The 18,821-nt window shown below is 35.6% G+C and overlaps 1 protein-coding gene across 6 annotated transcripts in view; it reads left to right on the forward strand.

Moving 5' to 3' along the window:
• LOC150094189 (protein still life, isoform SIF type 1-like) overlaps nucleotides 1-18,821 on the forward strand; it is an 881,056-nt gene that overhangs the window by 848,432 nt on the left and 13,803 nt on the right. For all 6 annotated transcript variants that reach the window (XM_090412285.1, XM_090412284.1, XM_090412288.1 and 3 more), the window contains exons 20-22: nucleotides 2,701-2,809; nucleotides 8,735-8,914; nucleotides 18,068-18,186. In XM_090412285.1, the coding sequence (XP_090268411.1) occupies nucleotides 2,701-2,809; nucleotides 8,735-8,914; nucleotides 18,068-18,186 (408 nt within the window). The remainder of the gene's footprint in view (nucleotides 1-2,700; nucleotides 2,810-8,734; nucleotides 8,915-18,067; nucleotides 18,187-18,821) is intronic.

The raw sequence follows: 18,821 nt of genomic DNA on the forward strand, positions 1-18,821 counted from the left end.
TTTTTGCAAAATGTCCCCGAAATTTCAGGTCCTTATCCACCAACACTCCTAAATCCATCTTCTCTATCTCCTCTAAGATATCCCCACTAGTCTTATACTCTGCATTCCTTCCTGTGTGCTTGTTCATCTGCTCCTGTATCCATCATCTGCCTTCTCACGCACTGTATTCCCCCCACCTCCCATTTCCCTGTTTGTCTTGTGTTTCTTCTCTCTTATTCTTTTCACTTGTACAACTCATTCATTTGCTCTCCTACCCTACTTACTCCATGCAATTGTAATCAACAAAAATTAAGTACAGTCAATATATTCCCATTATTTCTCAACAGTTTGTCATAAAGTGAAAATCTGATTCTGACAACCTTTATTTGGCCTGAATCCAACTTGTTCTTCACTATGTTTATCTTTTCAAGTATGTTTCATAAATCTTACCTGAAACACTTAGTAGGGAAATTTATCAGTAATTCTCAGATTATTTCCCTCCTTATAGATTGAAACTATGCCAATTATCCAGACTTTATACCTTTAAGATTTGAGCATTTCTGTTTAAAATATTATCTAATCCAGCTGCTTTTCCACATTTTCAGATTCACATTTTTGCATCTTCATGAAAGATGCAAAAATATAGCTGTTCATAGCACCTACAAAACTAGTAGAATAGTTTTTAATGAAACATTTACAGCACTGGGAAAGGATTAAAACTAATTTTAATCTTCCAATATTTCATCTGTCATTGAAACATCTTCAGGGATTACAAATAACTTTTGTAACAACACACTCAAATACAATACAATACTAAGTGAAGCACGTGGGTGACTCTAAAGTCCTATCTAGGTGGTATGCCCTCTATGGGCATTTGTAGGTGGCCTAGGATGTAAAGTGGGATCTCTTATAATTAACGTTTCCCAAATTCTTGAAGTTTTATGCAACCATATTTATTTAAATTTGGTTGATTTCTGAGTGCTGCCACAGATTCTAAAAACAGTCTTTCTTTTTTGAATTTATTATGGTGGAACATGGTGGTTTTTCTCCAGGAGATCCTGTGAGTTGTATCCAAAACATGGTCTGCAAGGCAAGATTGACCACAGCCATGATTGCAGATGTATGATTTGTGTTCTTCTCTCCAAATGGTTGCTGATCTACCTGTCTGTCCGAAATGTTTAGACAGACAGGCAGATAGTAATTATGTTTTGTTTTGTTAGAATATAAAACTTTGAGGGATAAGTTTCCAAGATGACATGTTACTGTGGTTTTAAATTATTATTAGTCAGGACCTCCATGGAGTCATAAGACTCATTGTAGGAGGTCCATCTTAGTTTGACACAGTTTGTCATACCACTCCTTAAACTCATTCACCATTCATGCTCTCGCTACTTATCAGTCAGTGCATTCCACAGTACAATCACCCTCCATGCAAAAAAGCCACTTCTTACTCCTTTGTTTTCACTACTTCCAGGGATGGCCACTTATCCTCATTCCTTCTCCTTGTTCTACCATGTGAATGATTAACTTTGTAACTACCTCTCAACATTTTAAAAGTTTCAATCATATCATCTCTCCTTCTTCTACCAAGCTCCACAGTCTGCATGTCCTCAGTCTGTAACTAACATTATACATAACTAATATTATACATTATACATCGTGACATAATTTTTGTTATCTGCCCCTGAACCCTCTCCAAGGTTAATTTACCCCTTTCAAAATCTCGGTGACCAAATATGAGCATAATAATCCATATGTGGTCAGATGAGGCTTTATATAATGGAATCACCACTCTTCTATCTCTGCTGGTCAGCATCCTTCTCAGTATTGCAACAATGGGCTGGGTTACCTTAACTACCTCTGCAATATATTTCCTAAATTTCAAGTTTCTATTAATCTTCACCCCAAGGTCCATTTCCTCTCCCACTTCCTGTAGTACAGTTGCACCAAGGAAGTATGCAACCACTCATTGACGGAGCCCAGACTTATTGGATTTGGTGATAGTTTTGGAGTGTGTTATTTTAAATCCAGCATTCGCTCTATACTGCTAGTTTGCAATCACAAACCTTGGTGAGGGAGATCACATGATTCTAATTTTCAAAGTAACTATGGATGAGACAGACAATAATAACATGTATTCATGGTAAAGTGTTTATTAATACTTAAAAATTATATATTCATCCATCTTTAATGAAACCATGATTAAATGCTAGTTTAAACAAGTAAAAATGCATAACAAATGGTCAACCATTCATGCATGTGCTGCACACTAAAAATGACAAATGTAATAGAAAGGTATCTGCTCAGGCAGAAATCTTGATGGAATGAAACCTAGCCCTGGGTTTCATTCCATCAAACCTAACGCTAGTTAAAATAAAAATAAATTAGTTAATTACAGCTTCTTAAAATAAGAATTTCTGATTCCAGTTAAGTCAGTGTAATAAGGCCTTGAATAAACATTCATTCTAAAATGGCCTCTTTGAAATGCTTAAATATATGGAATCAGAACTCCTCTCCATGAAGAAGGGAAGTGAGAATTTTTTTGTGAGTGTGGAGATAGTCAATGGGTTTATGGTATGATGAACTATGTGTGTAACAGTGAGACCTTCCATGATGAAAGTCTTTTGACTCCATGAAGGTCTGTTATTATTTCTAATACTACTACTACTAATAATAATAATAGTAATATAAAAATACATAATTTTATTCTTTCCCCTACAGAATGTTCTTTTTGCACTAGGAAATTCATTTTTATATTATGCTGATCAATTCAAATTGTACAGTTCCTTCTGTGCAAGTCATTCTAAAGCCCAGAAAGTTTTACATCCAGGTAAGCTATTTTGCATATGATTCAAAATACACAAGCTATTAAAAGTTATTCATAATTAACATAGAAAAAAGTTAAGTTATATATATATATATATATATATTCATGAATATCAGTGTAATAAATAAATTTAATTTTCACTTGACTCAAACTTCTTAGCTTTCTTTGCAGGGACACATCGAAACTGTTTAAACCCAAATTTCAGGATTTCTTGCATGTGTATATATATATATATATATTATTATTATTATGTGACACCTCCAGGGAGTCCAAAGACTCATCGAGGGAGAGTGTGTGCCAACAGCATTGAACAATTGAACTCCTTTCAACTACTAACTGCACTCAAACTTGCTTAACGTTTTGCATGAGCCATTAGTAGCAGAGGCTCTACCAATTGACCAACCTTTGCTGGCATATATATATATATATATATGTATATATATATATATTTTACTTACTTACTCTCCTCTTTCATCGGAGATGGGTTGTCTTCCATGTTTCCACAACAACCTCCAGGAGTCTCAGTTTCTTGCGTGGCTGGTGAGCTGTCTATATGTTTGTAATCTAGAGTTGACCTTTATTGATGTTATCCATTTAGTTCTTGGTCTTCCTTTTTTTCTTTTAATCTTACGTACAGAGCAAAGTTAGGTAGTCTTTTTGATGGCATTCTCTCGACATGTCCATACCATTGAAGTTTTCTTCTTTTGATCTTTTCTGTTAAGGAGTCTGTATATTTTAGGTCTTGTCTTACAATTTCATTTGTTTTCTTTTCTGTCCATTTTGTTTTATTTATTTTCCTGAGACATTTCATCTCGAAAGCCTCCAGTTTTCATATATCTATCTTCTTGAGTGTCCAAGTTTCTGAAGCATATAGCACAGTGGATATTATAATTGTATTATATAATTTTATTTTTAGAGGCTTGGAGATTTTATTATTTTTCCAGATTTTACCTAGCTTATTAAATGATGACCATGCAGTCGATACTCTATGTTTAATAGTGGTCATAGTATCTAGATGTTCTGTTATTACTGTTTCTAAATAGTTGAAATGTTTTACCTGTTCAATTGCTGAGCCATTCAAGCCATTCCTATATTTGGAATTGTCAATTATGCAGATTCAAAATAATCTACCCTCCAACTCCACACAATGTTTACATCTGTCATACAGGTGTTCGAAAGCACGTTGGAGGTCCTAAACGTGAACCTCCTTCACTCTCTGGGTCACACCGCATTGGATGTCCTCAATATCACTGAATTGCTCCCCTTTCCAGGCATACTTCATCTTTGAGAAGAGGAAAAAATCTGTAAGAGCCAAATCGGGTGAATGGGGGGGGGGGGGGGTTGATCATACAGATTGTCCTTGAAGTCAGAAACTGCATCTTTGGGAAGAGGAAAAAATCTATAAGAGCCAAATCTGGTGAATGGGGGGGGTTCCGATCATACAGATTGTCCTTGAAGTCAGAAACTGCTTCACAGGCAGCGCACAGTGTGCAAGTGCATTGTTGTGAAACAGAAACTTGTTGTTGTGGAAGAATTCTTTCCTGACACATCGCATGCAGGCATACAGTGCTACTCCTAAATAATACTGATTGTTCACTATGGTGCCCTCAGGAACAAATTCGCAGTGGATAATTCCAGCACATCGAAAAAACAATGACCATTGTCTTGGCACATGATTTTTGACTTTCTTCTGCCTGGGAGAAGATGTTCCACATCATTCCATGCTCTGCTGTTTTGTTTCCGGATCAAACTAAAAACTCCAACTTTCATCACCGGTGACAATTCTTTGCAAACACATGACAGTCTTGATCAACTGCATCAATGAAATTTTGACAACATGCAATCTAGTGATCTCTATGTTTGTCTATCGACGTGTGTGGCACAAACCTTGAACAAATCTTCCTTCTTCTTGTGCAAATCTCTTTCTAAGATTAATCTGGCCATTTCCTTACTGACACTAAGCTGTACAGCCTAGTGGTTATTTGCATTATAGGCAACAATTTCCATAGCTTTCGAAACATTTTCATTTGTCTGTGCAGAAACTGGTTGTCCACAGTGTGTTTCATCCTCCAGGGACTGCCTCCCCACTTTAAACGCTGAAAACCAACGGAACACCTGTGCATGGCTCAGACAGTCGTTGCTGTAAACTTTTTTTTTTACCCTGGTAGACTTCTGTAGAAGTTTTTCCTGATTTACAGTAAAATTTTATCACAACTCTTTGCTCCATGACTCAACTTCTGACATGCTCCACTCACACACTCTTCGACAGTTGCCACACAAAAACTGCTGCATTACCCTACTTGAAAGTTGCACCTGTGATTACAACACACTGTAGCAGTCAAAACTATAAACATGTTTGCTTCTTTTATTCAAAAGGCTGTTCTGTAAAAAATCAATCCAGTTAATTAACAAGCACACTGTATATTTTAATTTTAGTCGTTTTGTTAAAGTGAGGTGTGTGGTTGAATCATCACATTCTATTTCTATGAGTATATCATATGTGGATAAGTTATGGATCTTTTAGGTGAATAAAGAATGTAACAAGAAGGATAAGTACTAGTCTGATAGCAAAGAGAAGTACTGTAAAAAGAGCAGTGAGGAAATGGTAAGGAAGTTATGGGAAAAAACGGGCAAGTGATCTGGTGAAAGAAGATTCAATGGGGGAGGGGAGGCATGAATGACATAAGTGATATTAGCATATTAAAAATTGGGAATTGCAAATGCAGAACAAATGTGGTGAATAACACAGCAGAGAATAGTAAGTCAGAGGAAAATGCAAAAGACAGTGGACAGTAAAAGAATGAAGGATGCTAAAGAAGCCAGCATAAATTATAAGAATACAAGTGAGGAGATTACAAAAGAATTGGTAAGCTTGATGAATGAATCAAGGCATGCACAGAGTGAGTTAGGACATTTAGAGAAGAGATTGGTGGGGTGGGGGGTGTAAGAAGGAAGATGCCAATGACACCTTCATTCTTACATATCCTTACTTTATCAGATTGTATTCCTAAGGTTTGCAGGATAAATAAAGTGGTTGAATAATGGAATTATGCAAGAGCTTCTGAGAAAGAGGATATTTTGGAGAAGATATAAAGAACAGGGTACCCCTCGGCAGCAGCATGAGGAGTATAAGATACAGGCTAGGAGGGTGACAAGTGTAGTGAGGAGAGAGAAATTGGCATATTAAAGGAGACTTGCTGAAGATACAAAGCAAAACCCTAGAGAATTCTACAGTAATGTTGCTAGCAAAGGGTGAATATGTAAGACTGACTTAAGTTGTTGGAGATGGAACCTCCAATGTTATGTGTTGGAGTTTCAACTTGTACCTGCCTGTGAAGGTGGGTGTACAATGAACACTGGTGGACAAAGTAATGGAATACTCTTACAATCCTACATTCTTGGGTACCACGTATATTTCTAGCTTCTCTGAACCTGTTGGGAGAATAATTTTTTACCATCCGCAATAAACTATGTTTGCTAGTAGAAGAAAGAGTGAACATGGAAGACCGGCTTCGGTTGTTGGGAGTGGAACAAGAGTTACGTTTGCTGAAGATATAGGAGAAATTTTCATTGAATATTTCATTAGTGTATTTCATGTAGGGGGAGTCTGAAGTAGTGCTGAATAACAATATGAAGGAGGACAGAAGATCGATGTTTCAAGAATGGGAAGTGTTTAGAATTTTAAGTGAACCATGATGTTAATAAGGCTGTAGGACTGGATATGATATCATTATGTATATTATTGGAATTTGCAAAAGAGCTGGCACCGCCCTTGACTTCATTGTTCAACAGAAGTCTGGCAACAGTACCAATTCCATAAAACTGGAAGGAAGGAAAAATGGTGCCACTGCATAATGAAGAATCCAAATCAATAGTCTCAAATTTTAGACTAGTGTGCATGTATATCAAGCATTGTGCTGAAGGTTAGAGACAGAATACAAACCTGGATTGATGACAATGGAAATGTTTCAAGAGAGCAGCATGGATTAGTTAATGGGTCATGCTTTAGTAACTTGGTTATGATTTATAATAGGGAGACTAGTGTATTGGACAGAGGACATGCTTATACTGTGATTTATCTGGATTTTTCTAAAGCATTTGATCATGACCACATGATAAACTACTGTTGAAATTGAGCAGGATAGGATTGATAGTTTGGTTCCTATCAGTCAACCATCCCTGTAACTAGTGAGTTGTGTATGGTGGCGGTGCAGTGTTCTGAAAAAGGAAAGTGACAAGTGGGATACCACAGAGTTCTGTTCTGGGACGAATGTTGTTTAATTTATATATCAATGATATAGGTCACAGTGTAAAAGGAGATATTCAGTTGTTTGCTGATAATGCTAAATTCAGGAAGTTCTGATGTGATGTTGTTACAAGACGATTTGAACAGGTTGGTGCTTTGGGCTGAAAAATTGGGATGTCATTTCAGTGTTGGTTAAAGTTATACACTTTGGCCAGAGAAGATAGAATAAGGTTTATCATATTGGAGGAACTTTGTGAATGATCATGAAGTTGCAAGGCTGTGTAAGGATTCAGTCAAAACAAGTATATGTGGAACCATAAGGTGGAAAGTATGTGGTAATCAGAGGAGTACTTTTCTTAAGTACTCCTCTGATTATACAGTCTCTGTACATAATTTTTTTCTTATCTAGTTTTTCTCTTTTGTTCACATGATCTTGATTCTTACCTCAGACCACCTGCTTCTTTCTCTTCTCAGCCCTGCTAATTCTCTTGTTGCTTCTGCAACTTTTGCACTTTGTCCTGTGAAGGATAACATGCAAGTGTGCTGTTTCCTTATTTAGGTCCATTTTGTTCTCCTGTATTTCCATTTTGCCATTGATACTGCCTATTTCATTTGCTTTGTTGTTTCCACCCAACTGGCCTGCACTCTCAAAACACTTAATACACAGCCACTCACCAGTCTCTCTCTCATTTCATAAATTCTTTAACTTTTATGATGAATATATTTCACACACACATATACACTGCACTGCACAAAATCATGTAAAATTATGGGATACTAAAGCAAATGATGTGAAGTCATTATCCTCTATATACAAATAGCCCAGTAGTGAAGATACTTCATATGCAATGTGAAGTTTCTTTACACCTGAATAAAGGATTAAATCAAAAATATAATTTTTTGAAATGGAAAAACCTTTAGCATGTTAGCAAATAACGTTTGCATGTGAAGTATCTTCACACTAGGATATGTATATATAGAGGCTGTTGACTTCACACTAGTTGACTCACTGCAAATCACACTTCCTTTCATATTGCTATGCATTATGGGAAGAGTCGCTAATCAGTCTGTTTCTACCTTTATTGAAGTCTCTCTCAGGTGTGCTTGGAATTATGGGATATTAAGACAATTGATTTCAAGTCAACATCCTCTGCATACAGTAAACTTTGCTTATGCTTGGATAAAGGATTAAACAAGAATATAATTTCTTGTCGAGTATAATTTACTTTGTAAGTAATGGAAAAAACTTTCTACAACTACAAACTCTTAGGAATTATCTTAAATGAAAGTGACTGTATGCATGCTTTTCTAAGCTTTGGAAGACTGTATTTCTTAAGTCATAATTAACAATTAGGAGTGAGTTAATTACAAAGTATTACAAACACAGTTGGCTATTTTTTTCCATTAGTATCTAACTCACAATTTTTCTATATGAGCAATTCTCTAATGACTTTTCTGTTGAGGAAAGCATGGCAGTAATTACTAATTCAGGTAATGCTATATCCCTTGGTTAAGAAACAACTTTTATTATTTGTTATTAAACATGTTTGAAATAAAACTATGAATATTCATAACAAGTATTGATAAATATTAATAAAAAAATTGCATTTTCTATTAATAAAATATGTTAGGAACACTTTTTAAGGAAGTAATAATTTCAAATTTCTCACTCTCTTTTCCAGGTGAGGGAAATGCTGCACTTGCAGAGTTTCTTCAATCTCGAAATCCTAGGGGACAACACTCATTCTCTTTAGAGTCCTACCTCATTAAACCAATTCAGAGGATATTAAAATATCCTTTACTCTTACAGCAGTTGAAACACCTGACAGATCCTGTAAGTGAAGAACACCAGCATCTCACAGGTAGGACATTTCTATCCCCCCCACACACATATACATTTATCTGGATTGTAAAATGGAAAAAAAAGTTCAGATTCTCATAGGCTGTGACTAATATTTGGGATTTGGTTAAGTTCATGTTATCACCAAGTTTATTAGTACTGTCACAATGAAAACTTATTTGGGTTTTAAACTGGAAAGCACGAAAGAAAGAATTATATTTAGATTATTGCGTAGAACTTTCTACACAATAATCTAAATATAATGAAAGATATGAGCTTGTCAGTTCCATGCTGCAAATAATTATTCCTATTAGACAAAATTTATTATTGTCAATGGTCTTTGATGAAATCCAGATGCGCTGTGAAATTAAAAACACTGTGTTCACCATCTCCACTCCAGCAGTCTATACTACTATCCCTATCGATTAAAAAAAAAAAAAAAACTGTTCATTTGCCACAGGATCTAGATGTTTTATTGACTGAAGAGAAGAACAAGGGAAGGCCTCTTTCTCTTCTCATTCCTCATGTTATTAATGTTATCCTGTGTATTAATCTGCTAAAACCTTCTTGCCGACTTAAATCTCTCTTCCTCTTATCAACTAAGTTCTGCATACTACATTATATTCCCTTATTCTGCTTTCATAATTATCATTGTCTTGCCGATTTATCTCTGATCATTTCCAAAGATGAGTATGTAAGGCATTCTGATGAAATCTGCATGAAGTATACAAGTGTGGGCTACCCTATACAGTGAGTGAATAACCATCTTTCTCTGGTTGTCTATCTTTCTCTTTATAATCATTGTGTAGTGCTTATGATGTTTATAACGTGTCTCTCTGAATTTCAGTTTTTTGTTCACCATCAAGATAGATACCATACCTTCTCCAGGTTAGATGGATGTGCAGCACAGCTTCACCAAAGTAGTGCACAGCATTCCACCTTTGCACTCTGAATATACAATTTCTTGTAGATAAGCTTATACGTTGGTGATACATAACTGTTAATTTTAAGGAAAGAACAACGTATATTATTATATTAACTAAATAACTTTAATTAATACTTCCAATATTTCGGTAATGTTACATTACCATCTTCAGGGAACATGAAAATTAATGAAATGTGCACGCAGGCACTAACACTAAGCAAAAATGGCTGAAGAAAACAACTGAAGTCAGTCCTAGAGTCCTAAAGGGTGCCACCTAGTGGGCCAAATTGGGTATTAATCTTGGCTGTTTTGGGCTGATGTTCTAAGAATGCAAGCCTCCCATATTTGGGGTAGTCTCATGCATCCAAATTTATTGAGTTTTGGGGAGTTTTTTAAGGCTGAGACTGATTCTAAGAATGATCTCTCATATTTAAACTTGCTGTGGTGTAGTAAGGAAGCTTTCTTCCAATGTATTTTATGGCAGGTGTCCAAGGCATGGTCAGCAAGTCCTGAGTGGGTATAACAGTGGAAACAGATTTCAGATATCCTGATATTAGCAGAATATTGTATATTCTTATGGAATATATTATTCCATAAGAATATACAATTTGCACTTAACAACACTGAACTTGTAATTCACTCACTCATCTGACCACATTGTTAGCCTATGTAAATTATTCTGAAGGAACATGAAATTATCAGCATCACTCTAAATAACTCTTCTTGGTGTAATATATTTGTCTTCATGCAACTCAGAGTATCATTAACTAATAAGTTTTCAGTATTAGTTCAAGAACAGAGTTTGCAGTACTGGCATCCAGTACTCAACTTGTTCACATACCAGATAGCTAATCTGCTATCTATATCCATCTTTTGGGATTCAAATACCAGCTATGTATCCATGTATCAAATGGCTTGACAAGGCTGAAACAATAATATCCATAAAATGTTAACTAAAGTTTGATAAAGAAAATTGAATTATGTTTATCTTTTAATCATAATGAGAAGCATATTTTTGTAAATTTATATTATATTTAGCTTTAGAATTGTCATGCCTAATTGCAGAGTGTTTATATGGGTTGTGTTTTTGTAGAGTTCTTAGTATATTGTATCTTGTTTGCTGTATTGATCTTTTATTCTAACATTTACCAAATCCTTTGTTTAACACATTGTCACCCAGCCTTTCACAATTTAATGACTTTGCATTGTATAACATAATACAGGATTTTGTAATATGTTATGCTTGTTAAATGTACATTTTCTGTTCATTAAAAATTTGTCAGGTGATAAATATGAATATGTGTGCATGAAATCTAGGTATTGAGAAGTGCTGAGCAACTGGAATGTTGTCATTCCATGCAAAATTAGTACAAGTGCAGGGGGGGGGGGTTTCTTTTTCAAGATGGCAGTTATCTGCTTTAAGTGTTCTTTTTGTACTTTACCCTACAAGAGGAATTTGTATGGCCTAAAACACCTAGATTGAAGTGTTTCTTCTATGGAGGAGAAGGAAGCCTCAAAGATTGCAAAAAATTAAAAATGACTAGTTGTGAAACTTAAAGTTATGGGTGACTAAATAAAATTTTGAAATTTTTAGTGGTGATGAGTTTAGTAGTGACCATAAAGGGTCACTACTAAACTCATCACTCCTGATCTGTTACTCAGTGAAATTTAGGGTGATCTTGTAGATCACAAAGAGTTTTTGGAGCGGTATCCCCATACTTCAATACCTCAGTGAAGGTTGAAACCAGTCTGGGCAATGGCCCTTTCCATAATGCATAGCATTATACACATCCTAAAGGGTGTATTCTTTGTATTATTATGTAATACTAAGGTAACTGATGTGAAGTCATTAGCTTCTATATATGTGAGTGAATGCCAGTAGAGAGGTATGAGTAGCATCATTGAATGTGGGGAAAATGTGAAATACTGTCAGTAAAATTAACATTAGATAATATTAATGATGTGATGATTAATGTTGAGCAAAGGTAGGATGCGTGGATAGAGAAATAGGAAGAAAGAAAGAAAGAAAGTGAGGTAAGATGCGTGGATAGAGAAATAGGAAGAAAGAAAGTAGATGGCATGTAGACTGAGTTGAGGAGGATGAATGGAGAGATTGGAAGACTTGAAACAAAGTTCACAGATTCAAGGAGAATGAATAGAAGAGAGAGAAAGTAACAAGAATGAGAGAGAGAGAGAGAGAAAAAGAACAAGGGGGGGGTATGAAATCTAGAGAATAGCAGAGTGATAGAAAATATGGAAATGAAAAGAAACTGGAGAACAAAAAAACTCTGTCTATTGAGAGCGAGAGAAGCAAAGAAACAAGAGATAAGACGGAAAAGTGAGAGAGCAAGGAGGGAGAGTGCAGGAGGAGAGAGAGAGAGCGAAAATAATGCCAGTTTTGATGAGGTGTATAACATATGGAGATTTGATGATTCCAAGTGTGCAGAGTAAAGTTAATGGAGTGCTTTCCAGGAAGAACATTAGAGAGTGTGACAATGAAGTAAGATCAGAATATGAATGAGTTGATGGTTGTTTCAAATAACTTGAGAGGCAATGTGAATCACGTTAGTGGAAGATTTGAGTCAGTATTAGAGATGGTGCAGCAGAACAATATAAGATGGAATATAACGACTGTTTTGCCCAGGTATAATAATATGTAGTTGAGGAGAAGAGCAGTGATAATGAATGAGATAATAGTGATAATGTGTAATAAAAGAAGTTTTGAAAATGTGAATTATTATTATTATTATTATTATTATTATTATTATTCAGGCCTCCATGGAGTCAAAAGACTCATTGTGGGAGGTCCTTCCTAAGAACATAAAGTCTGTCAAGACTCATCGAGGGGAGGTCCCCCCCTAAGAAACACAAAGTCTATCATACCACTCTTTAAACTCATTGACCGTTCTCGCTCCCACCACTCCATCAGGCAATGCATTCCACAGTTCAACCACCCTCCTTTCAAAGAAACCACTCCTTACCCTCTTGCTCACAGTTTCCTTTCGTAACTTCCAGGGATGGCCTCTTGTCATCAGTCCTTCCCGCTGTTCAACCAAGCGAAAGAACTCCCCAGTGTCAACCCTGTAACCACCTCTCATCAGTTTAAAAGTCTCAATCATATCACCTCTTGTTCTTCTATCCACCAAACTCTGCAGTCCACATTCCCTCAGCCGATCCTCATAACTATCCTTGTACAGTCCTGAAACCATCTTTGTATCCTTTCCACAGTTAATTTATCCCCTTCAAATCCTGGGGACCAAATCTGAGAACAATAGTCCAAGTGTGGTCTGATCAGAGACTTATACAACGGAATGATAACCCTCTTATCTCTGCAGGTCAGTGTCCTTCTCATAATTGCAGCAATCCTCTGTGTTACCTTTACCACCTTTGCAATATGTCCCCTAAATTTCAGGTTTCTAACAATCATCAACCCCAGATCTCTTGTCTCCCCTACTTCCTCCAGTATAACTCCTCCCATAGAGTATGCAGCATCCCATCGATGTTTCCCAAACCTCAAGACCTTACATTTTGCTGCATTAAACTGAGACCCCCATTCATTTGCCCATCTATCTAGCTTATTTAAATCCTCTTGCAGGACTACCACATCTGCACTATTACTAATAATCCTTCCCAGCTTCGCATCATCCGCAAACAACTGAATATCCCCTTGCAATCCACTGGCAGTGTCATTGATATAAAGGTTAATATAGGTCCTAGTACTGAGCCCTGTGGGACCCCACTTGTAACCCTCTGCCTCCTTGAAACTCAGGATGAAAATCAAGATGGAAAAAAAGTCAAATGACAAACACAGATGACATTGTGGAGTTGTTTAATGATTCCAGGGTTTTGTATCACATTCTGGAATGTATAAAGTGCACTGTGACTGTAACATGGCTTACTATTGACAGACAGGAAGATCTTTAAACATCAATCTCAGAGAACACAAGAAATATGTTCACTCTCATCACTACAGCAAGTCAGAATGGGCAGACTACACAGAATCAAATGAAAGACAAACTAGTGTGCTGTATAGAAGTTATTACAAGTTACACTATTTTTAGAGTCAGCAGCAGCTCTTAAACACTGTCCTAACCTCAACATGTATAGCCGTGCTGATCTGTAAAATATTTGGGAGAAGTCATCTTAGGTTCAAGTTCCATTTATGTAGCATTAGAAGATGCCAAAAGCTAGCTTTTGTCATTATAATTATTTGAATTGTTTCCTACACTTATTGTCACTCATGTATTATAACAAGTACTTGTGCTAGTTTTAAATCCAGTGTATAAGCTAGGTAATAATTATCTTTTATTACTTATTGTGTTGGTTTTGTAATACTGTGAAAAAATAAGAGCTGGATTACAACCTGTGTACTACTACACTGACAGAATATACTGTAGAAAATTAATGAGGTTTGTGATGATGGTGGACAGCAAGTTAAAGCTCAGATGACACGTTGCAGAAGTGGACAAAATAGATCAAAGCATTAATTGGATACTGAAGAAGACATGGACAAGTAGAGATAGGGAAGATATTATCTCTTTATTAAAGTTTTATGAGACCATAAAACTTTTGAACTAATATGCTCTGATTTGACTGGGTTTCTTGGAAATGAGGAAGTAGTGGAGAGGATTCAGAGGTAAGCAACCAAGATGGTGAAGATGTGTAGGTTACAAAAATAAAAATAAAAAAATAAATAATGGCTGACAGGTGCAAAGAGAGGATATAATACAAACATATGCATTACTTCAGGAGTTTTATAAGATTTATTCAGAAGAAATTTTTCGATACATGATTACTGGCGGGGAAGAACAAGGGTCATTCCCTGCATGACTGGTTAGGATGAGGACTGGATTTTACTCAGAGAGAGTAGTGAATAAGTAGAAGAATGGGCTATCAGTCAGTCATGAGTGATGTGTTATTGAAGGAGGTTGAGGAGTAGTATAATAGGTATTATATGATTGATAGTGTATGCCTCCTCTGATGAGGCTTTGGACTCTGTGGAGATGCCCATATAATAATATCACATGAACTCTATTATATAAATCTGCCAACATCCACCTTGATGAACACAAGAAATACATCTGCCTCCACAGTTATGATCAAACTTGAAAGACTCTTTTTAGAATCAGCAGCATATTTAAAAAATTAGTCTGATCTAAATAAACATGGTTGTGTTAACTTTCAGTTATGTTAAAATTAAAATTTCTCAAGATTTGGGAAACTAAGTTTTAGACCTCCCACTCAACAGCTAAGGCCAGCCAAAAGCACCAATAGAGGCTACTCCTCATAGTACTTTAGGATTAAAATAGTCCAATTTCTTCCACTTATTGTTGTGTGTGTTATTGCAGTTTTAATATTATTTTCCTGAAGATGTCTATGTGAGAAAGATGAAATCTTGTTTAGTTATTTCTCTGTGCTGTATTCATTTTATTAAATATACTTATGAGGATGAATTGAAGTTTTTTGGGTTACAAAAATTGTTTGATATGTGAAGGGAAGGTATACCGATAGACATATAGGTTGCTGCAAGTGATTTTATAGGATTGATGCAGAAGAAATTTTTCAGTACATGAAGAGAAAGGAGAGAATGGGGGGATAACTTATTTCTGGAAATTGCTATAGAGACCAGTTAGTAAGAACATGAGGACTAGATTTTTTCTTTGAGAGTAGTGAATGAGTATAATGGGTTGACAGTCAGTCATGAGTACTTTATCACTGAAGGAGATCAAGAAATATCATAGTGTTTTGTGAATAATGATTGGTGTGAGTCTCCTACAGTGAATTTTCAAACACCCCATGGGAATGCCTGAGTAATAATAATACTAATGTTACGACGTTGCTTTCTCTAAAATTTTTAATGATTTTCTTAATGTAATTTCGTTTCCTATACTGATCTATCCCTTCCAGAAATTTCTAACCTTAAACTCCGAATCACCCTTTTGTAATTTCCCTATGAAAGTGAATATTAGGCACCAACCAAGAGTGAATTCCCTAGACTTTCCTTATGGGGCTGTCTCCTTTTCAGACACTGACAAATTTGGTTTTTTAAAGCTGTGCCAGTCAGAGTCCTAGGACAGAAGAATCCTTGTTCAGAGAGACCTTCCCAGAATCTTAATGCCTATCTTATCTTACTAAAGTTCTACAGTGTCTGTAGAGTTCCTAGATTGCAGTCATGACCCTAACATTCTAAATTCCCCTTTCTTATTCCCTTTCACATAGGTTCAGATTTTATGAGTGGTAAGTTGGTCTCGTGCTCAGATAACACTCAGGTTTACATAACAAAACATGTTTATTAGGATCTTAGAGTACTTACAATTAGATTCAAATACATACAAGAAATTAATCAAATAAACACTAAATCAAACTGGCGAATACAAATGAACATTCTAATAAATAATCAACAACCCTAGCCTCTAAGTTAATCAATGATACACATAACATTCACAATACAAAAATTCAAATCAGATTCTATCTACTATCTCTTTGCATTAATTTGGTCACACACATGAGCATAAGTTTTCAGACAACCAGTCTAATGAAAACACCAACAAATTGCTAAGCATATTAGTCATTCAAAGTTCCTTAAGTATCTGTCCATAATTTCCTTTCCACTAGAAACTGATTCGCCTTTCCTTCTAATACTATTGGAAAATAAGTAAGAAAGTTCTGTACGTTACCATCACTGTGTCTGATTACCATCTCCGCCTGATCCGTCTTCTTTTGTTGGATAAGACTCTGCACGTCCACCAGGTTGTGTCCACGTGGAGGTCATGTTGTTCATCCGATAAGGCCTTTCTCTGCACTTAGCGATGCTAGCGTTCATCTCAATCTTTTGCAGGTCACTATGGTCAGCGTTCCCACCTTTGAGAAATAACCTTCCACTGCCTCATTCCAGTAGGAGTTCTGTTGATGGCCCGAAACAGTGGATGCCAACATCTCACATACTGCCTGTCCGGTACCCATCAAGCATTCAAGAGAGCTTGCCGTCTGACATCGTAGCATTTTCTTCTATTGGTCGGCAAGCTCAGGTCCAAGCGAGAACAGGAACAAAACTCGAGAGAGCTTGAAGCTCGTGCGAATCCTTACTTATTCTATCTCCATTGCACCCTCTTTTTTGCTGCAGAAATCTTCACATGGCACTTTCCCTTGTGCCCTTAAGCTTTTCGACATAACTCTTCTCTTCAAGGAGTGCTCTTTTCGGGGAACGCGAGCTCAATTCGCCTTCCGCATAAGCCTTCGCCTCAGGCATTACGCTAAACTGGGTGGCTAGCACGTGACCCTTGGACTTTTGTTTACACTGGACATACATTTCACATAGAATACATTTCGATCGCTACAACCTACAAAACGGAATTTCTATTTAGACAAACAAAATTCATTTTTCCTTTCACATTAAAGTTATTCATTTATGCTCCCTTTTTACAATTTGTTTCCTTACTATAATACAAGTATCTCTTAGTTGTTATTTTTATTCTTGTTAAATCTTGAATGAAATAATTTTAATGAAAATTCCTCATTCAAGATCTAACACTAATAATTTTTTGCTTTCAGTACATTGTTTTTAAGCTTTTTTTTTTTTTAATTTTCCATTGTTTATAGTATTGCTGTTGGTTAACCTCTTACACAAAATCATTATTTTGATCAAACTATTGTACAGAATTGCTTTTCTTGTTTTTGCTGAAGCCTTTATTTTGTTAGAACACATTTCCATGAGTTAACTTCATGACATCTTGTAGGCAAGTGATTATTTTTTCAACTTTGTTTCCTTCTATTTCCATCATTCATAATTTGTTATGACTGATTATTTTCAGTCAAGTGAATTGAACATTTTAATAATGGCTTTGGCCATAATAAACTGAATTAATAGAAGTTCGTGATATTAAAAAATTAGCTTTGTCTCTGGATGTTGTATTGATATCATCTGAATGAAAGAAATAGCGGCATGGTCTTGGTAAGAGACCAGAACACATCAGTACCATATGAGTGGAGGCAAGTTTCTGCATTTGACCTTTCCAAAATCACACTTGAAATTTATTTTATTGCAAATTCAAGTGTAGTTTGAATGTAAAAATAAAAACTAATTAATTAATATATTTATATTTTCAATTTAATACAATAGTAATAAATGAAAGTTGCATACTTTTTAAAAAATAAATAAATAAATAATAGAAAAAAGGAATAAATCCTTTTTTCCTTACAAATAAATATTGAGAAATATATGTAATGTAAATATTTTCTGTTTTTATATAGAGGCCTTAAAAGGAATGGAAAGAGTTGCTGAACATATTAATGAAATGCAGAGAATTCATGAAGAATATGGTGCAATATTTGATCATTTACATCGACAACACCTGAAGTCACCTAAGCAGGTATGTTCTTTAGATATTGTCATCCAGAATATTAAATTTATACAGTGGACCACAAGATATCTTAAATGATATTTGATATTCATTGAAATGGGGAGAGGGAGAGAGAGAAAGAGAGAGAGAGAAAAAGGAGAGTTCAGTTGTTTAGAATAATTATATGTAATTGGAAATAAAGAAACTCCCAGAAAACATGAGAATGGTCAACAGAACAGTTTTGAATATTAAGATAGAGTTGGAAAAGGTTGAATAACTGAAATATCAGGTACTAGCTTAGACCTCCTGCTTCATTGAGGTGAACTAATACTACAGCAGTTCACTTCAGGATATTTACTTGAGTATTTGGTGCTGGTGTTTCGTCATGGTGTAAAATTGTGAGCATTATAACTTCTTTGTAAACATTAGAAGTTTCATCGACAAAAATAATGAAATTCACAGGACTGCTAACTCAAGAACATTCTACATATAACTGCCTATGTCTGAAACATTCACCTTTTAAATCTAAACCTGTATATCTAAGGGTCTGTCCTTTGGCTTTATTAATTGTCATTGCAAAGCAAACTGTTATTGGAAATTGTAACTGCTTGAATACAAATGGATAGTCTGAAGGAATAAGGAGTATCCAAGGAATGAAGACAATT

The sequence above is a fragment of the Typopeltis vanoorti genome, chromosome 22 (assembly GCF_054136105.1).
Source record: "Typopeltis vanoorti isolate ZY-2024b chromosome 22, IOZ_Tvanoo_1.0, whole genome shotgun sequence".
NCBI lineage: Eukaryota > Metazoa > Arthropoda > Arachnida > Uropygi > Thelyphonidae > Typopeltis > Typopeltis vanoorti.